Raw genomic sequence first — 24327 nt, forward strand, 5'->3', positions numbered from 1 at the left:
GGTAGGAGACAATTACTGGGGTAGGTGGTGCCTCCATCAGATGAGATGTGGTAGTCCCCCCCCTTTCCCCTGAGGAAGACCACATAATGGCTTGTTGTCACCTAACGGTTACCCCCTATAGTAAAAGTAAGAAAACCTTTCCTCTATAGCACTCTAGTCAAGCACACATCTATGTCTCAAACATTCACAACACAAACATACCATCTTCTGGGTTTGATGTATCTTTATGTGAGACTTTTGAACAACCTCATTAAAAAAAATCCAGTAACATCTTTGAACTTCAACTCCCATAAATGCTCAGGTACTGAGAGGAGGAAGGAATTTATGCAAACCAAGAGAAGCCCAAAGCCTAACGTGCAGGCTAGTTGTTTTACTGGACCTACAGACTGGAGACGCTGGGAACGACCAGTGAGTCTGCCCAAAGTCGTTGAGGACACAGGGGCGTACCGGCACACATGCATTCGAGTGACTGGATGGTATGTGATTGCTAATACAGACAATACTCAAAAGTGGTTTTGAATGCAGACACATTCCAACACCAATTCAGTACACAATAAGAAGAATATTTGTATGCAAAGTGCAGCAACAGTCCCCAAGTAAGTTCAGACACATGAAATGCCAATGTGGGGGAGAGCGGATGCAAGTATTGCCATAGGCATATATACCGAGCACCTCAGGGTATATGCCACTTTGGTATAGTGAAAATAATACTGAAACAAATAAGAAGTCCCGAATACACCAGGCAGCTGACATTGTGGGGAGATACCTGGCAGGGGAGTATACCAGGGGATCCTAAAAACCCATGGAAGGATTCCTGGCAGGGAGTATACCAGGCAATCTGCAAAGTAACAAGAAATTCTGACATTGTGGGAGATACCAGGCAGGGGCGTATACCAGGGGATCTGAGATGCCCATGGAAGAAGTCCTGGCAGACACGTATACCAGGCACCTGAAGGTGTATAAAGATTCTGAAAGTGTGAGAAGGATTCCTGGCAGGGGAGTATACCAGCCAATCTGTAAAAGTTACAGGAAGAGCTAAAGAAAGACTGTTTTGGAATGTATTGTTTGATCAAGAACGGTGTGCCTGCAGTAAAGACATAAAGGAACTGTTGGATAAAGAGACACTTTCGCCACCCGACCTAAGAATCCAAGGGAAGGGAACCATTCTCTGGATCCAAGGATCTATCCTTGGGAAACACTTTTGTTGAAGTCATTCTTATATTTTTGGTTGTGAAAACTTTGGTTGTGAATGTCAAAGACATTTCCTTGGACCCTTTTTTCAGAAACAGAATATCTGGAGTATTAAGTTGAATATAGGTAAAACACCAGTAGAGCTATCATCCAGAATACAAAATACCTTGTTTTTGGTTGGCAAAGAAATCCTTACTAGAGGTGTTCGAGATCTTACCCATAGGACAGTTTGTAAACTCTCTCCCACCCTATTTGCAAAAATCTAATCTGTAATTAAATTAACCCAGTCTGACTTTAGTTATTGAAACAGCTCAGAATTCTGCAGAAGCCAATTGGTATGTCCGAAACCTTCATTAAGTGGAAGAATTTAAGAGATCCAAAATTGTTTTCTCCTCATCCTCTCTTTAATAAAGAAATCAAGACAATTCATACAAAACTATAGTGAAAGACTAATTTAAGGGGGAAAGAAGTTAAAGAAAAAAGTGAGATAAGGACTGAAGGGGGACAGATTCAAAAGCCTATCCCATTAGTACGTTTTTCATGTGGGTCACCTGGACATCTTGCCCAACATTTCCCTTCTAATAAAAGAGAAGAACAATTGAGATTGGCTATATGATGGGACAGTATTGGGTGGAGGATGAGTTAGATGAGGAGGACGTATAAGTTACTAGTAATTTACTCCTTGCTAGTAATACTTTTAAGACTCCTGATTCTGCAATAGTTAACAGGGTCCTAGTAAAAGCCTTAATTGATTCCAGAAGTTGCAAACAGCTATAAAATCTAATCTAATATCTCCCAGAGATCGGAAAAAAGGAACCCCAATTAAGATTACCTGTGTACATGGGGATGAAGAAATCTACCATAAAACCCCAGTTACTATTAAGGTTCAAGGAGAGATCATTAAGATACAGGCTGCTACCATTCCAGGGTTACCCAAAGAAACCATTATTGATACAGATGTTGCCAATTTTGAAATGCTCCAAAGGAATGCTAGTAAAACCTACCTTCTATATTCCCCAATTCAATTCATTTATGGGAAAAGGAGGGACTCCCATCAACAGACCCTATTTGGGAATGGGAAACTCAGAGCAATAATCCTAGCAATAAGCCTAGCGTCGGATGCCGGATCTTTAGCGGGTAATCCTATGGAGTCATCACTGATCCCCAGCCTAAAGTCTCCTCCCATGTGGCCAGGGGAAGGCAGCTGCTGAGGGTTTCTTTGCTGAGCTCCCTTTTCTTTTATCCTTGATGGAAATGTTGGACTGGACTACTCTCTATTCATTGAAGAAACATGTTTGTGGTACCATTAGCACCTGGGCTGTTTTGAGGAAGGGGGAAGGGGTGATGGAACATGTAAGCATTCATCACCAACATGCTCTTCTCTCTGTAAAATGGTTCGCTCCTCCTTGCAGCCCGGTCTGTCGTATGGAATAGCTAAAAAAAAAAAGTGCGAAAGTTTTTCAGATCTATTGTGTATTTATTTCGGTGCAGATCAAATGGGTTTCCAGGGCTTGACGTGAGGCTGTGTAGGGCGAAATGTGATAAAGCAGTCCTGAGAACAAAGTCTTGAGGCGGGCTACCATTACACATAAAGTCAGTATTTTGCCTTAGCGTACAAAGTAACATAAAAACGGTTACACATCTTAAAGTGAAGTCATATGTTCTGAAATGTTTAAATTAGCGAGTCATTTGTGATAAATCAGTGTTTATTTAGATTGACAGGCGGAATGTTTTTGAACGCTCCTTTGGTGCTCTCCTGTAAATCGCCGTGCATTTTTATATTTTACAGATCGCTTTACTGCAGGCGGTGCTCCCAGGCTGTAACGTCACCAGTACACAAACGGCAACTCGAAGTGTTTCTGCAGTGTCCGTCCATGGCTGGAGGCACAGTGAAAGTTAAGGTATTCGACTCTCTCTTTAAATAAACAAAAACATATGAAGACCGCTAACCTACCTGGCACGGAGCCAAGCTTCCTGCAAGCTATGTAAATCCAGCTGTTTATGAGAGAGCTGAAAAACAGACTTCTAATGGGAGCTTTTGCTCTTCCGCCGTGATGGGCGCATTACTTTGCAGCCTCTGCAGACCCATGTAGCCCCCTTGAACCGTTCTGCGGGTTCTGGAGAAAGATTTCAACCAGAAATGCTTCTTCAGACATGCTAGTGCAAACAGAGGGCTGTTCAGCAATACTTACGTGTGGCAGTGCGCTGCTAAGAGTCTTTATCGTGTCCATATTATAATATTTTATGGGAGAATTAAAATTAAAGAGTATCTTGACGTAACCTGCAAAATAAATGGCACCCAAATATCGAATTTCTTTGAAATACATCGAACCGGGTGGAAAGAAAGCTCAGGTGGAGCGGTATCCCGATATGTGTCTACCTGCCCTTCTCCCGCCCCCACAACACTCTTTAAGCCAATTCTTTATTCTTTGCAAACCTTATTTTTGGACTCTCTATTTTACATGTTCGATTGTTGTCCCTCGTTTTTTTCTACTACCTGCTACCCACTTCTTATAGGAACAAGTAGGCCGTTTTTTTGCCTTTTGGGATTCTTCTGTTAAATATTTAGTTTCTTGGGTGGCTGGGGGTTACAAGTCGCCTAAATTGGAGCAAGCCCCTCAACATCGAGAAGTCTCTTGCAATAGCCAGAAAAGAAAACGTTTTTTATTGGTTTACTTTGCTTTCTAGTGAGTGTATATGGTGGCTATTTTGTTTCTAGTATGGCTCATACTGTGCACATAGGTTTGTGTCTCTATAAGATGGCAGTGCAGGTTACAAATTGCAAGAAATCTGTGCGTTTTTTAGGCATATGCAGAGTTTGTGTTTACCCCGTAGATGGCCTTTTGGTGTGTGAGAACTGTCTAGGACAAGCGTCTGCAAACGTTGGCTCTCCAGATGTTTTTGACTACTACTCCCATGGTCCCTTTCCATTTACTATACAGCCATGGGGTGATGGGAGTTATAGTCTTAAACATCTGCAGAGCCAATGTTTGCAGATCCCTGGTCTAGGCCATGAGCCCAAAAAATGCCTCCTGGGCAAACATCACAACACGACCCACCCAATCCCCCGTGGCACTTTTATGGGCATGAGGATTAAATTCCATAGGTTGGGCACATTAACAGAACAATCTCTGCCACCTTTTCTGGAACTGCAGGTTCAAGTTACAGCTACAACCTTTTGGCAGATCTGAGGTCCCAAGAAGTAGTGCCGTAGACTCGTTTATTGGAAATGAGAGGGTCCTGTGAGGGGAAATCCTGACTTTACAGAATCTTGTCCTTTAACTGTGTAGACATTCCGGTGGAAAGCAGTATATGGGTAACTAGATCAGGTGGAATGTGTTCAATAAGCATTTCGTCTATGTGCAGCTCTGATGGTCTAGGTGCTGCCTGTGTGGTGAAACAGGGCTCGGGGATAATGCCCCTTTGAAATTCTCTATATGTCTGGCTCTTCCCTTCTAACCATACTAGTGCTGATGTACCTATTGTGCCTTAATCCATTTTCTTTTTATTTTATTTTATTGGCATTTCGTAAACAGGAACATTGTGCAAGCAGTAATGGAAGGGTAAGACAGAAGCTCCAAGTGCTGTATAATACATAAAACTGCCAATTGTCAATAAAACCTTAATGTAGCGGATAATCGCGAGTCATCAATTAACCAATACTAACTACATAAACAACAATAAAAACATCAGTGAACCCCCCTCCCTACCCCACCCTTCCACCCCAACAGTGTGAAGCTCTTCTGATGCGATCAAGGTCCAGTGTCCTAATAGATAGAACGGCTCTCAGATGCAATGGATGCCCTTAACACGGCAGTGCAAGCCATTTGCTCATACTGAGGTATATAAAGTGTTAATGAATTCTAGATGAGGGGTTCCCACCGTTTCTGCGCCTAGGTATATGGATCAATCAGTGCTCTGAATTTTAGCGCTCTTACAGCACTTTGAGGGTTCTTGGGATGTTGACGCATAATATCAGCATACTCCAATCTACAGGGTTTCGCTAGGAGTGCGCGACGCGCGGCGGTGGTTGGTGGGTTGACGGCTTTCCAGTAGGTAATGAGATGTTTTTGGGCCGTGAAGAGAATTAAACCTATCCGTTTGCGCGTGAGAACCTCCGAATGCCAAAGATCAGCGTCGCCCCCCAGAAGCACCATCTCGGGCATGAACAAGGAAGAGGCCCCATTAATTTTGCTTATCTGATTGCGCACTTCATTCCAGTAACTGGTAATCTTAGGGCATTGCTAGAGAATGTGTCCCACCGTACCCAAGATGTCGCAACCTCTCCAGCAATTTGTTCGTATTGGAGATCCCCATCCTAAATAGAGTGGAGGGAGTAAGGTACAGCCACTGTACTATTTTAAACTGGATCTCTCTATTCCGGATGTTAGCGGAGATTAGAGGTATATAGCGGCAAAATACCCCAGGATATCAGTCGCCTCGATTTGAGCCCCCAGGTCCTACGACCATGTGCGAGTGTGGAGATCCGTCCCTGATTGTTTGGAATTGCCATTTGATAAAATGTGCGTATGCGCGGTAAGGAGTCCACAAAGCGCTCCATTTCCGCCTCACAGGGCAGGGGTCTCATGGCCCTGGGAGAGTGCAGTGTGGCGCCTCAGCGTAGAGCAAATACTGTGATATATTAGCCAATCGCCCTGTCCCAGGCCCAGTTTAACACGCGCGTCCTGGAAAGCCTGCAGTGCCCACCCCTCCTGTATGTCCATTATCCTAACATCAGCCCAATCCTGGCCTTGTTTGGGGTGGAGTATGCCTGCGTGCCCGTAGGATAGAATTGCCCTAATACTAGACCATGGAGGCACCAGCTTGATTTGAATCCCTTGTGCAGTCCTAAGTCTGTGCCATTGGGTGAGTGTGGGCCCAATTATGGGGTGTGCCCGTCTGGTGAGTGGAAGTTTCCTAGGCGGGATGGCCATAATTTCGATTGGATTAAGAGGTTTCATCAATGCAGTCTCTATAGACCTCCAGCTAGAATGATCTTACTGGCACGCCCTGTGTCAATGCCCATTTTCGAGTTTCGAAAAACAAACTGTAATACCCCGTAGCTTCCACTAGATGTCGGCCTATGCACAGCATGTGAATCTAAGCAGATACAAGCATCAGAAATACGATTACGGTGAGTAATGTATCCCATATTGCTTTGTCTAGCTCTTTAAGGGATGCAATTGACAGGCTGACTGGTATCATCATTGCAATGTATGTAAGCATGGGGAAAGAGTTCATTTTTAGCGCATTTGTCCGCCCTGTTAGGGAGCGGTTCAGAGTGTCCCACCTCTTCAAGTCCTGACAGAACCCAGACATTTTCTGAGGATAGTTTAGGTCTCCGAGGTCCCCCAATGAGGCGCTAATATGGATACCTAGGTATTTTATGTGATTTGTCTGTAACACGAAGGGGGCTACCCCACAAGGGGCCCAATGGATGTCTGGCTGCAGAGGCATTACCTCTGATTTGCTGAAGTTAATTATATATCCTGCCTTAGGGCCAATTTGCCTAAGGAGTGTGCAGATATATGGAAGGGTTTTGGGACGATCCCTGATCGAAAGTAACATGTCATTGACGTATAAGGACACACGATGCTCCTCACCTCCCTGAACAATGCCCGACCAGCCCCTATCAGCCCGGAACTTGATTGCGATTGGCTCTACGGAGAGGGCGTATAGTAGCGGCGACAGCGGGCACCCTCGCCGTGTGCCCGATTGCAGTTCGAATGCAGGAGAGGCAGTGCCATTAGTAACCACAGCGGCTGTAGGCCGCGTGTACAGGAGCCTAATTAGCTGGATGAGGTGGGGGGGAAAGCCATAACGGGGTAACACTCTGAACAGGAATTCCCATTCAACCTTGTCAAAGCCTTAATCAATTTTCTATGAGCTATGGTGTCTCTACCTGTCATGTTGGGCAGACAGGGACCTTCAATGCAAACTGATGTGAACTACATGGGAACATCTCTACATTTTTGGACCACTGGGTTAGTTCTACAATGTACTAGCTTCTGGCGGCCTTCACTTCAACTCTCCTTCATTCTATTCCTTCTCTGTTCTACCTAGGGTTGTCCAATTCACTGAGGACAGTGCTTAGCAGTGCCATTATTTTTTATCTCCACTAATTTTCCCATTGTTTGACTCACTTGCCCTCCAGAATCTCTGCCAAGGCCACCCACTTCCAGTCACTCTCGCTCTCTGCAGTTGAATCTGCAGAAAGGGCAAGCCCATGATATTGTTGGTTTAGTTTTGTGTTTTGCATGAATTACATGATGTGTTTGGAAAACACTATCTTCTCTAACAAGCTCTCTCTAGAACACCCTTGGCTCTCTCTCAAGTAAACCCCTTTGTTTTCATATGCCCGACATGGCTTAAGCCACCACACCCAGCGTCCGACTTCTCAGTGCTGCATTGTGTCACAAATGACACCAGGAATAATCCAAGCCTCTCAGATGATTTAAAGGTTTGTATTGATTTTTCAATGGGCCCTATGGCTGTCTCTCTCTCTCTCTCTCTCTCTCTCTCTCTCTCTCTCTCTCTCACCTCAAAGCTTCCTTCTTCCTGTTGCTCTTTTTTAGGCTCTGTTCACATGTTACGCTGGTGGGTTGCTGTAGCTTCCTGGATGTTCATTGTTCTTCCAGTCTGCCACAGTGTTTATGAAAAGTGTAAAAAAAACTCTGGCGAGCATTTTACATCTGAGGTATCAAGTGAGATAAGCTTGTTCTGCACAAAAACATACTAGCACAAGGGGCGACATGGGATCTGGGGCCCTCAACTGCCACAGTACTCGGGGGAAGGACTTGATTTGGATTTCTCCATGGTAGGCCTCTCACCCCTGTCTGAGAGGGGTTCCCATCCCCATAATACTGACCGTGTCACAACTGGCACCCCTGACTCTGTAGGAGCAATTGGACTCGTTAGGCTGTTATCTGGGGATGACTTCATTCATCATATTTAGGGAAGAAAGTACACGGCAAGCACAATTTACGAGTCAACAAGCAAGCCTGACTATCTTCCTGTGTCACAGGATCTGCTTGCAGGTTAATGGCCACACTAGGTGTGCATGTTAATACCCACACCTGGTTGGCACACAGGCACACTTTGATATCTCCTAAAGGACGATTACATATGCATGCAGGGGGAGGGTGGGCAGAGGGCCCCTGGGCTAGGCGAGTGCTATGGGTAGGCCAGGGGCCAGGTGGACAAGTGTCAGGAGAAAGTAGGGAGTGCAGGGAAAGAGGGTCCACATGGTAAGTGAGAGGACGGGACTGGATCGGGCTCAGTAGGGGCGTAGGCCCTGCCAGGATAGTGCAGGGGGAGGGTGCCCACTAGGGCAAGGGCAGGTTTGGGGTGGGGGTTGGGTCAGGGGAGAAAGAAGTGCTAGGGTAGACTGGGTGAGGGGGGCCTAGTGCTCAGTATGACTCAGAAGGAACCAGGCAGCCTTTCAAAATGCGGCAGAGGGGGACATTAGCAGGGCAGGGGGAGAGGGAAGAACGAAGAGAAAAGGATTCTCTTGAGAAGCTTCCGGAACTTAAGGAGATCTGGCTCAAGTCTGAGAGGGGCAGGGAGGCCTTTCCAGAGGGAGGCTCCTGCGGAAGAGAGATCTACCCCCACTCTGTGCTTGGAAAAGCATCTGATCTGCAGAAAGTTGGAGCTAGAAGATAATAGGGCTCCTGGCAACAACCGGGAGCCAGTGGAGAGATTTTAGGGCTGGAGAGATGCAGTCCCTGGGCTTGAGGCCAAGGATAAATCTTGCAGTCCAATTCTGGATTAGGTGAAGGGGCAAAGGGAGGATTTAGGCAGATTGAGGAAGAGGCTGTTGCAGTAGTCCAGCCTAGAGAGAACCAGGGCTCTGGAGACAATGAGCTTCTGGGGGAAGGTAAGGAAAGGGACAATGCCTCTGAGGAGGTGCAGCTAAAAGGGGGCCTTCTTGGTTCTTCAGCTGTTGTCGGGTACATGGGGGTACGAGGTATGAATGGGGAACTAATGTATTCTAGGATGAGGGGTGGAACTTCGGTCATGAGGGTACCGTCTGTGTAATGGGTGGTCTTTCCTTGTGACAAGTAGGAAGATGGCTGCGGTCTATGGTAGTACATAGCTCGGAAGGGATGGTTGCAGGTATTTTTCAATAGATCAGAAGGCTGGAGGTTGCGCATTGATGTTGAGGATGGTGTTTTCTGCAATTGAGATCTTGCCAGATGAAACTGACGGTATGCAGTAAACAAATGGAAAATAACGAATAACATTAATATCTAAACATTTATATACAAAAAAATACAGAATTTTTACATATATATATATATATATATATATATGGGGCGGGGGTAAGGGGTTAAAACGGGTGGGAAGGGTATTATAAATGAAGGCAAACGGGGGGCAGGTATTATTTCCTTATAAATGTTTAGATGTAAATGTTATTCGTTATTTTCTATTCGTTAAAATCACATGAAATTGACCACCAATGTGAGTGAAAGAATGAGGGAGTTTTGTTATTGTGGTAAATTGGTCACTGAGGGAGAAGTGACTTTCATGGGATGCAGTGATTTTTAAATAATATGTAATGCTTGCCAGGGAGCTGGACACGCTGCTGCCAAACGGGTGAGATTTCTCATTCCTTTTTAAAATTATTATTATGATGAACCTTTTTAAAAATACATTTATCATTATGAAATCCAGCATGTGTCAATAGTCAAGATAATCACCAGTAAACAAAGATTACGTGCTAGAACAATCAATGTGCAGTTTTTAGGAATAGAATTGTGAAGTGAACTGACAATAAACGGGAAAACAAATCATGAGACAACAAACACGGGAGCACCCTAGGTAAATACCCAACAGAGGTATTTACCTAGGGTGCTAGGGGAAAGTCATCCTGAATATTCCTGAAAACTGCATAAGTAGATTTTGCCACCTGCCAGATAAATCATGCCAGTCTGCCCATAGAAGTATACAAATACATATTCTAATTATGGTCCTGTGAGCCAGATCTGCCCATCTTGGGGTGGATAGAAGCTCCCACCCCACTTCTCCTCACCACAACCCAACAGGGGCCGGCAAGAGGACATCGCATTTAGACCCCCTGCCCCATCTCCATATCCTTACTTTGCCTATGTCACCCACTTTGTCTTCTCTCTGGCTACCAAACGAGATGTGAAATTCTGCCCATGTGCCCTGTTTCATTGTAGCACCCCCTCTCCTTGCCTTTTCCTGAATCAATGTTTAGGCTACCCTGGAGGCTGGTTTCCCTCGCCCGTTTTCGGGCGCCACTGCACAACGTTTTACAGGACGAGGGAGGCGCAAGCCTCACAACTACTCAAATGCTGCCCCCACCACAGGTTCTTACGTGAAGCCGAACTGGAATCCTAAACGTACCCATTTCTGTATTTTCTGTGAATTCTCCTGACCAGAATGTTACTGAATATCTTTTGGTCCATACTAGTAAGAGACAATGGACTGTATAACACCACTTGCTTCTCAGTTTCCCCTTCCTCATTATGTCTGTCAAGCTGCCTATTATTATTGACTTAACACTATATAACTGGAGGAGAACAGGGGTCAGAAGATCTGCATACCCTGTACAATTTAGTGTGAAGAACAACAAACCAATGCTCATTTCCTCAATGTATTCTATCTATAGGTGCCTTTATCTTAGACTGCATTTTGAAAAGCTGTAGTTGATGACTTGAAAAAAACAAGAAATTACCAAAGCTAACAGTTTGGGCTTTTGTATAGTATGTGATAGACATTTGCTAGGTACCAATATCATTTTACTATTTGGCCATACGGGTACAACAGCTGTAAAATGGTGTAATTTCCTGGACATATGACGGCAGTGCTTGGCAAATGCCTATCTAATACCTTTACATAAGCCCCAACCTCTGGCTTTGTCAATGCTTGGTTTTAAAAGGGCTTTAGTGCAAGGAACATATAATAATCAAGTGGCTGAAGACATACTTGGTTAAAACATGTTTAACACACCAGTAGCCATTTATGGCAGAAATAAAGCCATTAACTCTCAGCAGACTGCCAAGCAATTGCGCCGACCCCCTGCCTGGCATTTGTCAGGGGCCTTCCCTCAAGCAATGCCCACCGCGGCCCGAGTGGCCTAGATTAAGTGTCACACCGGGAGGGGAGAAGGTAAGGGGCTTCAGGCTGGGGAGGTGCTTCCAAGAAAAGGGAAATTACGGTAGGAGAAGGCAGGGGGCAGGAAGAAGATAGCCACCAGTATACTGACTGCTCCACCAACGGGGGGGCCTTCCTGTTATGGAGCCATGTTGAGAAGATTGACTAAAAACCAAGACGCCTTTACGCAGGAGTGAAGGCCGGGGACAGATGTCCTCTGCACAGTTCATCACACCATCGCCCACGGACAGGGGGCCTTCTGGTTGTACCAATGCTTGATAAGAATATATGTTGTGTGACTATGAATAAATGAGGCTCACTGAACTAGCTATTGCATAATTTATCAGCCGTATGTCTAAATATTGATATTGCCTCAGCTTAGGATGCACGGGGGAACTCACGACAGCAGCAACCATCAGCGAGTCATGGTGGGAGTTACACAGTGCATCCCTTTAGAAAAGTACCATCAGGAACCATAAGGGTACTGCACAGCCACTAGTTGGAACAACGGCACCCAGAGGTACTAACCTTCTGGGACGCCATGGAACTACAGGGGAGGTTGCTAGGGGGATGGAAGCCCTTTCCACCTCCAATATTACAGGTGGGTTAAGAGAAAAACCTGAATGAACAGACAAAGTTAATCAAAAGAAATGTGAAGTAAATGTGAATGTGGAGGTGGGTGCGGGCAGACGCTCTTAGAAGTAAAAACGGAATTCGGCTGGGGAGACCCAGATTGTGCAGGGAATGACAGATAACAAAGGGAAGAAAAAGCAATCGGATTGAAAGAAAATAGTAGAAAATGGGAGGGAAAAGTACTGTCTTAACAGAAAGAATATGGGATAAGAATTGATAGAAAATGGGCTAAGAAGATGAAAATGGGAAAAGAAAATCAGAAAACACTATGGGGAGAAACATGGGAAATGAAAGTTAGGACGCCAGACCTAGCGCAGAATCCAGAGGCAGTGTCGTGTTATGGAGCCCTGTAAGTTAACTACTGCTAAATAAAGCAAACTGATAGGTGGGTCTGAAAAGGCCAAATTGCCCTCTAACCGGCATTTGTCAAAAAAGAGACAACAAAGAGTGTAGTATGCTGAATGCAAGGTAACCAGTTTATTGCAATAGACTGGGGAAAATATCAAGATAAAAACCAAGCTCTCTCTCCAGAATTCTCCAACGTTTGAACAGACAACAGGCGTTTATATAGTACAAATGAGTGTTGTGATGTCACAGTTGTGGAAATCTATCACTCCTGCTCATTGGTTCCCTCTACTAAGCTACATATAGAACCTATATGTGTGCACCCTGGGATTGGACAATTCTTATCTAAAACGCCACGCATGGACTTTCCCCTAAAAAGTGCTACCTCATCATATCTGGAAATTAATTGCTAGGCCCTGAATTACTTCTGCAGTGAAAAAAGACATGTGCTAATCGGGTACAGTGCGGTCACACTATCCATGAACTGGATGCATGATGATACATTTGTGTAGGTGAGAGAGTGGGAGAGACATGCGCATTGCCTTATTTTAATTAAATCAAATAGCTCCTGTTTTACCTCCCATGCCACGAGTGCCGAGGCTCACGGCCTTGTTCGCAATCCATAATCGCCATCCTGCTCTTGACAGATTTATGAATAATTATTTGGCGAGCCATACTGTTAAGATTTCATCAAGGCATTTTAGTTGTTTTTTCCCATGCTGCTTCTTGGTCTTCCCTTCACGCCTAGCCGGGCACAGAATACATTAATCTGTCACCTCCTTCTGATTTCCTAGGATGCTATAAACTTGAAACGGTTTGCAGTGTCTTTGCAACTTGATTTATCTGACAGCTGACCGAACATGATAATACCTTATTCCGCCATGTACACTTCCTGCAAGGCTCGCTCGGCCTTGACATTCCTTTGGCTATTCACCATCCAGCCGGCTACATCATTGTTTTGTTCAAGCGTGTTCAACTGGGCCTTTCTTAAAGTTGCAAAGCTGAATTCTCAGCTGGTGCAATTTTTAAAATGGGATCTTGTGTTTCTTCTGCAGCACACATTTGCTCTGCATTTATTTGCTCCCTACCGAGGACTGGTGCATACCTGACACATGGTTTTTCTACCTTTGGGTACGCTGTAACATGGCCCTACCTATTATAACCATGCTGCCCCTACATGCGTAGTGAGACCCTCACTTTCTACGTCCTTTCCTGCCACCTAGTCTATTCTATTTAAAAAGACACACTAATTGTGCAAGCTAATATCTCCTCTGTCCCTACATGTGTAGATAACCTAACTATTCTTTGTGCCAGCTGCATTTCCAGGAGGATTTAAAGTGCAGTTTCAAATATGTTCTTTCTGATTTTAGAATTCTGTGTTTTCTGGGGAAGGCAGGGGAGCACCTGCTTTCTAGCCAACAATTGTCCCACTACATTCCCCCCTCTGGTCAAGTGATTGACCACCCCTTCTTTTATTTTCATCATATTATAGCCATTCTTGGGCAGCCACACTCTGGTGATCCCCCGAAACCCTCACGCTACCTTCTTCTGCTATGTATTCTGCTGAACTGCATATCATAAGCCAGTACTCGCCATTGTCATGGCATTTCATTTGCATTTGTTTTTAAAGCGCACGCACAGCCCGGGGACATTGAGGCGCTGTTACCGGAATATGTCTTAGTTGCTTATTTATGATATGCTTAATATTGAGAGGTTTCTAAGCGCGGACCCGGGGATCAAACCTGTGTTGCTTTGTGTCATCTTGTTTTAAAGGCGAGCATGTTGCCGCTGAGCTATCCACCCGGTTCATCCTGTGCTCATTCTATTTCTGGGCATCTTTTGGGCATGTAAAAATGCTCCCATAAAGATGAAGACGATTAAAACCGGTATTAAACACAATTCATGGTTTACACCTGAGCTTCAGTCATTAAAATCACTGGCTACCAAGTCATATCATTTGTGGAAAAAGGATAGCACACCACAGCTTCTCAACAAATATAAAGCCACTATCTCGACTTATAAAAAGGCCATTATCAAGGCTAAATCCTGCTTCATTAATGATCGAATACAAAATGCCCAGCATAATACTAAAGAGCTTTTTCGCATCCTGAAAGAACAAGAAAGGACTAACAACACTACCCCAGATAGATCCATCTCAGACGATGTTACTTGGTGCAACGTCATGCAACAAGCTATGCACAAAAAACTAGAAAACATCAAGGTGAATATACTTGAGAAATGTAACAATCTAAAATGCACTATGACTACTCCCTCAGAATGGTCCTTTCACTGAGCTTCAACGATTCCTATTTTTAATCTTTCCCCCATAACAGAAAAGGACTTAGAAAGTATTATCACCCAACTTAAGTCCACAAGATGCAAAAATGATATACACACCACTATGATAATTAAGACCTGTGCCCCCTCGCTTATCACCTCCATATGCCAATTTGTCAACACCTCTATCTCCACCGGCACGGTCCCTCAGGACCTTAAGAAATCATGGGTCAGGCCCATTCTGAAGAAACCTGGACTCTCAGTCGAAATGCCAAACAATTACCGCCCTATCACCAACACAGCATTCTTGCTTAAGATTCTGGACCGGGTGGCATATATACAGATTGCTGAGCACCTAAAGTCATACTCCATCCTCAATGACCATCAGTCGGGCTTTTGAGTTGGATATGGCACTGAAACCGCATTGCTCAAACTTAAATCCAAATTGATGGCTCGCATGGATAACAAGGAGGCTTCTCTGCTTATGTTATTAGATCTTTCCGCAGCCTTCGACCTGGTGGAACATGACATCATGGCCACCAGGTTGTCTGAAGTGGCTAACTTCTCCCCATTAGCTTGCAAATGGATTTTGTCATTTCTTAGCAACCGAGTTAGCAGAGTCTTCCAAGGCAACCCGAATCTGAGCCCATTCTTACTACCTGTTGTGTCCCACAGGGTGCCTGCACTTCCCCTTGCTTTTACAATATATTCACGGCGCCTTTGTTTGCAAGGTTAGACCATGAGAATATTATATTTACCAATTACGCGGATGACACTCAATGTGTCATCCCGCTTCTTGGATCTCACAAACTGGATGAAATGGCCATTAATAAAGTTTTCACTATAATTGAAACCTGGATGGTTCATAACAAGTTAGCACTAAACAAATCCAAAACCGAACTATTGGTAGTTGGTTCACCACATACCATTACTAAACTTGGCTCACAGTATGACAACTTTCAGCTGGGTGAAGAATCAATCAAACCTTTGAAAAAAGTAAAAACCTTAGGAGTAACCTTTGACCAACACTTGTGTATGAAACAGCATGTTATTAGTATTGTGTCGTCTTGTGCATACTACATTAAACTCTTAACACACCTAAGGCCTCTCATTTCTCAGGATAACGCCGAAACTATCGCGAGAGCAATTGTAGGCTCAAAAATAGACTACTGTTCAAGCCTTCTGATGGGAATTAACAAATCCGAAAGTAATAGGCTGCAAACCTGTCAAAATGGGGCTATCAGAGCCGTTATGAAACTCAAACATAAAGATCATGTCACACCAGCGAGACGTGAGCTACACTGGCTGCCTGTAGCCGCTAGATCGCTATTTCGCACCCCAACGATTGTCCATAAGTGTAGATCTGGGAAGATGCCTGGTTACTTACAACAACTACTACCCATAAGATCTAACACAAGAGCACTTAGGTCGAATGACTTGCTCCTTCTATCTGAACCTAAGTGCAACACTGTCAGAACAGCCGACTCGGCCTTCTTCTCTGTTGGCCCTAGAGCCTGGAATGCTCTCCCGCTGGAGCTAAGATCCATCGAATCTTTAGAACTCTTTAATAAAAGACTAAAGACTCATCTGTTTCATTAAATGACTTTCTGCTCCATGATTTCACCCGCTCCGCCCTGCCTCCTGAAACCGTTCCCTGTTATCTGTTATATGTGTTTTTGTAGTGCCCTCACGCCTTCAGGTTCATGGCTGCGCTATACAAGTATATTAAAGTAAAGTAAAGTAAACAATGCTCCAGGTTGTCTTAATGGCGGCCCCAATGAGTACATGGGACAGTAAACTTCCTCATTAGTTTGAGCATACTGATGTACGGTGTCAGCCACATTAACCATTACTGTCATTTGGAGTGCCTTCTTGCCAGTCTTTTTACATTGGCTTATTGCTATTCTCAAGATGCAAAAAACCATTAGGACCAGTACCAAAATTGCCAACAGAAATTTGAATGCATCTGTCAGCCATGTAGGCATCCAAGACAATAGATAATTGACCCAGCTATCGTCCTCAATGTCATTTACTTCCTCCTCCATTTGATCCTGTAGCTTCTTCAAGGAGTATATGGCCTCTGTCAAGGTCCCGTTCTCCTCTTCATGTGCGGGTACATATGCCACCCCAGTTGGGTGGAAGCTGTACATAAACACTAGTACCACAAGCCCATTAATGGTCCATTAGTACAACTGTGCCAACTTGCATTCCTGGCAAATCCATAATGCGTTTGCAACCTTCTAGGCACCATGCTTTACTGAACCATTATTTCTAAAGCATAATGTTGGTGCTTGTAGTTTGGTTATGGGTAGTGGTCCTGCTTCATCTTCTACCCATGTTAGACATTTTGCAGTTTCTTTCCATTCCTCACGGCACACTCTGTCTGCGGTTTTTATCACTACTATTGGTGTAGTCCATACTGCCTCTGCTTTGCATCCCATTATGCCATCAACCCATCCTCCTGAGGAATATACTTTCCCTTTTATTTGTACTGCTGTCTGTCGGCACAATGGGGTATCAAATTAAATTGTGCATCTGTACACCTTAATATTTGGTGATCCACTACTTTTGGACCTGATAGTATGTACTTCAGTACCTTACTTTTCATTCTTATACTCTCCATCATATGTGTTTCTTTAACATAGTTGTTTACATATGGAAATTCTGATCCTCTGGTATACTTTATCATTGCCGGTTGTCCCTGAAATTGTCCTCCAATCTGGCATACTGCTAGATGTACCAAGCAGTGTGCTCTGTACTCTGGTACCTTTTGAGGTAAAAATACTCAGGAGGCTGTCATGGCATAGAGGATAAGTGAGCAAACAAAACAGCTTTCCCTTGATCTCTCTCTCTCTCCACCTCCTCCATTAACTTATACCATGAGTTTTGTTCAATATTTATCTAATTATCAAAATACCTTCTCTTGAAATACTCCTCATCTGTAATACTTCTCCTAGCTCTTATTGTCTCCACAACTCAGCGGAATACCATTTCCTGCTCTAACTAGAAATCTACTTGTTTTCTAACTTCTTCACTAACATTATGCCATAGGGAGGAGACATTCACCTCATCATAATCAATTTAAATGTAATGTGAGAAAAAGTAAGCAATAAAACAAAAGAGAAAGGAAACTAGAAGTACTGCAATAGCCATGATGTCAATTGTTTGTAGATGTGTCCTGCGGTGTACTGATCGGGGTGTTATGAAGATATCAGGAATATAAGGATATGAAAAAATGTGTACAGTTTGTTTAGTACCGGGCAATAGTGAATTAGTATTTCTTTAAGTGAGTGAGGCGAGCTGTATATACCTTTTTCAAAACGTTTTACATCCAATGACAATAATAAAATATTTGATTGATTGATTTCCAAACCACTTTCACTATCATGTAGTTCATTGAAAAATATAAAGAGTGCTGTTAAAAACATACAAATATAAAAAATGTGGAAAATAGAAATAGTCCAATAAAAAATGTGAAGATAAAAAAGTAGGAAAAACAGTCCATTGTAAATGTTTGCTCTTGTGAAACATAGTATGAAATGTAGAGATAGGAAAGTAGAGAAAATTGTCAGTTAAAGATGATTGTCCTTGTGAAAAATAGTATATAAAATAGTCCCAATACAATGTTGAGGTAGGAAGGTAGCGAAAATTGTCTGTTATAGATGATTGTCCTTGTGAAAGATAGTCCTCAGCAGCAGAAATACTTCACCATCAGTGTTCCTCAAGTGGTGCAATGTCATTTATCAACTTTACTCTCAAGTTCTTTATTCCTTTTATTTTGCACTTGAGCTCTTGTCCTGGGTCTGTTTTCGTTCTCTTCTCCCTCAGGATCCTGGTAGCTGGGCAGGGAGGCGGCACTCTTTTATCTTCGTTATGAAGGTTATGTCAACCCATTGAACAAAGGAAAATGTGGCAACTGCATTAGTGTTTTATCTGGTCTTTTTCTGTGCCTTTTTTGCGATACCTCCACCCCGTTCCTTTCCCGTCAAGAACCGAAAAAGAGAGGTATTTTTCCTTTCCCGTCAAGAACCGAAAAAGAGAGGTATTTAGTCATGGACATCAATATGTCCTGTAACACATTTACAAACAGTTGCAGTGCTTTGGGAATCTGTCTGCGTGCGCATGGGCAAGGTAATGGGCACATGCATCCTACAACCTGTCACCAACTCATAAGGAGTCGGGTGCAATCTTGCTCACCCGTGATGCCTAAGAGTTTTGTGCTTTTTTGTAAGTGTAAAATAAATAAATAAGTAAATCTCCACGACCCACCCTGAGATTTGTTCACTATATATATATACATACAGCAGTGTTGCAAGGAGGGTTTGATGGCACTATCACTCCCTCCTTAATGTTTCTTCATAAATACCCTCATTTGTTTCTTTGGACATTTGGGTACTATTTCATTTGAGGTCAAACTGACCCTTTCTTTAATTTTATTTGTACTGCTTCAATTCCTTTTAACAACCCCACAGCATATGGACTGGCCATCCATAGTGTGTCGGGTAGACTTGCCAAATCCTTTCCCCATAATTGATGGTACCTTTTTAGCTAACATTATTTGTTGTTGCATCCCTGTATTCTCTATTTTCAATTTAAGGCTTTCATGTATTTATTCTTTTTCTGTCTGGAAGTACATGCCTGGTGTACAGCATATTATGCTGTCCTCTGTTAATGATATTGACATATTGAATTCGGCCATAACATCTCTTCCCAATATGTTAACACGTGTCTTCCTGGAATATAGGAATGCGATAGCTACCGTCTATTCTCCTACTGTCACATGATGTTGCTGTCCCAGTGTTAACTAAGAAAGAAAGAGTCTGGTCACCTGTAGATACCTCCAACCTCTGTTCCTGTTCAGTGTCTGTGGTTTCTGATAGGATAGGGCATATCAAGCTATTCGGTAAGCTGTCCTATTCGGGGTACATGTTGAGTCCTGTCCCTGAAAAAGGGTTCCCCCTAACCGCTGTCACTCCTCCTATCCGGGGTGTCCGTGGCAGAATATTGGTATCCCACTGTGTCACTGCTTGCTGTCATTGCACTGCACTCTGTGGTTTCTCTGTCAATGTCTGCTGTGGTTGTTGTGGCACTATCTGTGGCTGTATCTGTGGCCCTTGGGGTTACTGCACCTGCTGCGCTTGTGTCTGATCTGGTGAATACTGTGTGCAGTCATAGTGCTCATAGTTTTGCTGTGGTGCACCATATGGTGCTGGATATGCCTTCCCCCCCCCCTTGGCCCATACTGCCTTGCACCTTGCTGCATTGCACCTCTACTTCTACACACTCATGAAGTGTGTCCTACTTTCCCACATGTCCAACATACTGTTCCAGTTCCCCCAGGGCATCCAAAGCGGGGCTGTCCTTCCACCAAACCATATACCTCTCCCTTGTGACGGAATCTTCTTCCTCCTATGGTGAAAAAAATACTCTCCCCTCTTCCTGCAAAACAACCACCCATGCCCTGCTGTGGTATAATAACTCGCTGCAATGAATTTGGGGTAGAGTACCCTCTTTTTTTGTTATCGAGGAGCCTGTATCTAGAGGGATATGTGAAATAATAGTATGTGTTATGCTCACCTGGTATCCACAGGGGCACCACACGATGCTGGATGGGCGACTGCGTGCTTTTTTGGGCTTTCTCTGCTTCGTTATTTCCCTTTTGGGGTAGCGGCTATGATAGGACAATGGAGTAATTAGGTTTAGGTCCGCGGTGGGTGAAACTCCCACCTCCCTCTGACCCTGAATTCCCTTCCCCTGGGGTTATTTCTCAGCTTGGGTTTATATGTGTAGAGCTCTCCGTCCTGCTTCTCTGTGCAGGGGCGCGTTGTGAATGTGGGCATTCCGTTGGACCTAGTTTCTTCACTAGTCTGTCGGCCCATGCATCGGATCCAGACCGGCTGTGATTCCGACTCTTCTTGCTGTCTTCAGGTGAGTTATTGTTTCTTTTCCGATTCTAATCTGTCCCTTTCTCCTCCCTCCGTTTTGTCCTTCTTTTCGATGTTGTCTTTTCCGACTATGCAGCCTCTTTAATAATGTCATTTGTCTCTTCAGGAATGGTTGCGGTTAAAGTTCTTGACAAGGCTCTGGATGAAAATGAACTTGCCGCACCGAGCGGTGAAGATTACAGGTAAGTGTTGATGCGTGGAGTGCAGCGCTGTATTGGATTTATTGCAAGTTTGCTAACCTGTATTCAAGGGGATTGGGCCCTCCGACGTATTCCATATCTGTGACATATAATCACCACAGCTGTGCTGCTTCGGAAAATCTTCGGTGTCTGCGTCCTGCGTCGATAATGTCGATACGCCGCCCTCGAGGACCTCCTCCGATGACCGACATCACTGGATATTATAAGTAGGACGCACGACGCCCGTAGCCTCAGTTCCGTTTTTTCCGCGAACGTGTCCGCTTCGGAGATCTCGGAGCGCCTCGACTCTTTGGAGTTTCTGTTCTTTTTCGGTTCTTCGAACCTGTTCGTATTGTGAAGTATATTCTTCGTGAAGATGTCTACCTCGTCTTCCACCCCGCGTAAGGGCTTTAAGAAGTGCAGTGACTGTGGGTCCAAGATGTCGGTGACGGACTCGCACGACGCCTACCTCTGGTGCCTCGGGGAGGCCCATGACACGGATGACTGTGTCGACTGCCAGTCGCTCACGTCCAAAGCCTTGCAGGAGCGCAAGAAGAAGTTGTTGGTAGGTAAGATGTCCAAACCACGGAAGTCGAGGTCTGCGGGGCTTTCGACGGACGATTCGAGGGGCAACTCTCTGCATCGTCGTCGGAAGTCCAGTGGGTCTCCATCCCGGAGTCGGTCCCGCCACTCCTCTGCCTCTTCGAGGCACTGCCGGAAGCGCCGTCAACGGTCTCCTTCCCCGTCCTCATCCGAGGACTCTGCCCGTCGGCGGGTCGCTTATCCCACCAAGCATGCGACTCCAGAGGAATGGGCTTCCTTCGGGAAGAAAATGTTAGCGATTCTCGAATCGCAGGGCACTGGTCAGTCCGCGCCTCTGAGTGGGGTCGGTCGTGATCGGTCGAGAGACACTGCTCGCACGCCTTCGGGCTCGGGTGGGCGGCACGATTCGCGGGAGAGGTCCTGCTTGGACAAGGGGAATTGTTCTCGTCATGCCCGGTCCCGGTCCTCGACACGCTCGAGACCGTGTGCACCTGTGGTGTCTTCGAGGAAGACGTCGATGCCGGTGGCGCCGAGGTTGTCGACGGACTCTTTCGAGGCCCGCCTCCGAAGAAATCATTGACGCCATCGGGGCCCAGGCTGTCGAGGGACACGCTCGGGGCTCCGGCCTCGAGGCCTGTGTTGACGCCATCGATGCTGTCAGCGCCACGTTCGGTGTCGACGACGATTCACTCGACGCCCTCGATGCCTTTCGAGGCTGTTTCGACGGGGGTACCCCGGGGCTCGGTGGAACCCCCTAGAAAGGCTCTGGCCAAGGTCAAGCATAGCTTTGTTCCACATTCTGTGCCTTCTTACCGCCATCTTGAGTTTATTTCAGAGGTGGATGAGGGCTCTGATGATGGCATGGTTACTGATACGGTGCCAGACGAGATTCTCTCGGGCCATAGCCAGATTGAGGACCTGCGGCAGTCCCTGCACGATGCCAGTGTGCTGGACACCTCTCTGGTGGTGGAGTTTTGTAGGCCTGAGCCTGGCACTCATGCCAACTCCTCGTACCGGCACCTTATGTCTAGGGTCACTGAGTACTTGGGATGGTCTGCTCCCCCAGGGGATTTTCTTCAGGATGACCTTATGGATATCCTCGACCAAGGTCCACCAACTGACCCGGTACTGCCGTTCCATATGGCTCTACAGAGGAGGGTGGCGGCGGCTTGGACTGCTCAGGTGAGTCTCCCGGCAGTGGGCAAGTCTTTGCCGCGAAAATACCACCCAGCCAGTAGCGACTCCTGCTACTTGGCCAAGCACCCCACACCGGAGAGTTTGGTGGTGCAGGCGGCTACGGCCCCGGCAAAGCAGGCGTCGTATCCTACCATCCCTCCTGATAGGGACGACAAGCGTTTTGATGGCTGGGCGAAGAAAGTGTTTTCTTCAGGGGGTATGGTGCTTCAGGCGGCCAACTCCGTATGTGCCTTGTCACGTTTCACGCACACTCTGTGGAACTGTGTTTCCTTAGCGGCTGAACATATTCCCGAAGGGGACGAACAGGATGGTTTCCTTGCCATGGTTCAGGGTGGCAAGGATGCCATGTGTGAGGCTGTTCAGTCGGGTTTGGACATGGCAGATTGCGTCAGCCGGTCCATGGCGGTGAGCACCGTGATACGCAGGTTTGCGTGGTTGCAGAAGTCTGGGTTTGCTCCTGATGTGCAGGCCCGGCTCCTCAACATGCCCTTGACGGGGAACATCTTTTTGGCAGCAAGGCTGACGAGAGCCTTGAGAGTTTGCAGACCTCCAAACCTGCAGCAAAGTCGTTGGGCGCTGCAGTTCGCCAACCTCTGCCTTTTTCGTCCTAGGGGACAGCAATGGAGGGGAGGTTCCTTTCGTTATTACTCATCCTTTGGTAAAGCAAGAGGAGCTGCCAGTCAAGGGGCCAGCGTTGGAGTGCCAGAGGTGGAAAACAAGGTACTCGAGGTGCCAAGGCCGCTCGGGCTGTTGCCCCTTTTCCCTCAGGCAACGCTGCAGCCGCTTCAGCTCAGTCATGAGGCCATGTCCCATGGTTCGCTGGTTGGGGGAAGGCTGGCACAGCATCTTGCAGAGTGGCGCGTCACTACTTCAGATGTGTGGGTTCTGGAGATCATAACTCACGGCTACTGTCTTCCTTTCCGGCAGAGGCCTCAAGACAATCCACCGGGGAATCTCTCTTTGAAGAGTCCGGATCCGCTCCTTGCGCAGGAAATTCAATCCCTGCTGGAGAAAGGCGCCATAGAACTGGTGCCTGTAGCGGAGAGGAACAAGGGATGGTATTCCCCTTATTTTTTGATCTCCAAGAAAGACGGGGATTTGAGAGCCACCATGGACTTGCACGGTTTGAACAAACTCCTCAGGAAGGACAACTTCAAGATGGTTACTCTCTCTCAAGTCCTCCAGGCCCTTCAACTTCAGGACTGGTTGGTGTCTCTCGACCTCAAGGACGCTTATTTTCATGTGCCGATACATCCAAAGCACAAGAAGTACCTGAGGTTCGTGGTTGGCAACTCACACTTTCAGTTTCGGGTCCTGCCGTTCGGATTGATCTCCGCCCCAAGGGTCTTCACCAAGCTCATGGTAGTGGTGGCAGCGCACCTGAGGAAAGGGGGATTCACGTCTACCCCTACCTGGATGATTGGTTGATCAGGGCGCGCTCTCCAGAGCAAGTCCTGGATCATCTGTCAGTCACCTGCCACTCCTTCCACAAGCTGGGCTTCTCCCTCAACTTAAAGAAGTCCCATTTGACAGCAACTCAGAGGCTCCAGTACATGGGAGCTGTGCTCGACACGTCCCTGGGGCAGTGTTTTCCTCCCAAGGTGAGGGCTCATCACATTCAGCAGATGGTGCACAAGTTTCAGCTTGCTCAGAGTCTCCCAGCGTTCGAGTTCTTGAGATTGCTCGGCCTCATGGCATCCTGCATTCTTCTGGTGCCAGAGGCCAGGTTGCGGATGAGATCTTTGAAATGGGCACTCAAGCTCCAGTGGTCTCAGTCCTCCGGCAGGTTGTCGGACCCTGTTCAGGTGCCGTCCTCGGTCGCCCAGGACCTTCTGTGGTGGGCCGTCGAAGACAATCTGATAAAGGGGGCTCCATTTTGGCTAGCCTGGCCGGAGGTG

General features: G+C 45.9%; 1 protein-coding gene across 2 annotated transcripts in view; it reads left to right on the top strand.

Annotated features, from left to right (window-relative positions):
* SPIDR (scaffold protein involved in DNA repair) overlaps nucleotides 1-24327 on the top strand; it is a 3076965-nt gene that overhangs the window by 3010116 nt on the left and 42522 nt on the right. For both annotated transcript variants that reach the window (XM_069621022.1, XM_069621023.1), the window contains one exon: nucleotides 2981-3092. In XM_069621022.1, coding sequence (XP_069477123.1) covers nucleotides 2981-3092 — 112 coding nt within the window. The remainder of the gene's footprint in view (nucleotides 1-2980; nucleotides 3093-24327) is intronic.

This window comes from Ambystoma mexicanum, chromosome 5q (genome assembly GCF_040938575.1).
Source record: "Ambystoma mexicanum isolate Mex_15411 chromosome 5q, UKY_AmexF1_1, whole genome shotgun sequence".
In the NCBI taxonomy this organism is placed as follows: Eukaryota; Metazoa; Chordata; class Amphibia; order Caudata; family Ambystomatidae; genus Ambystoma; species Ambystoma mexicanum.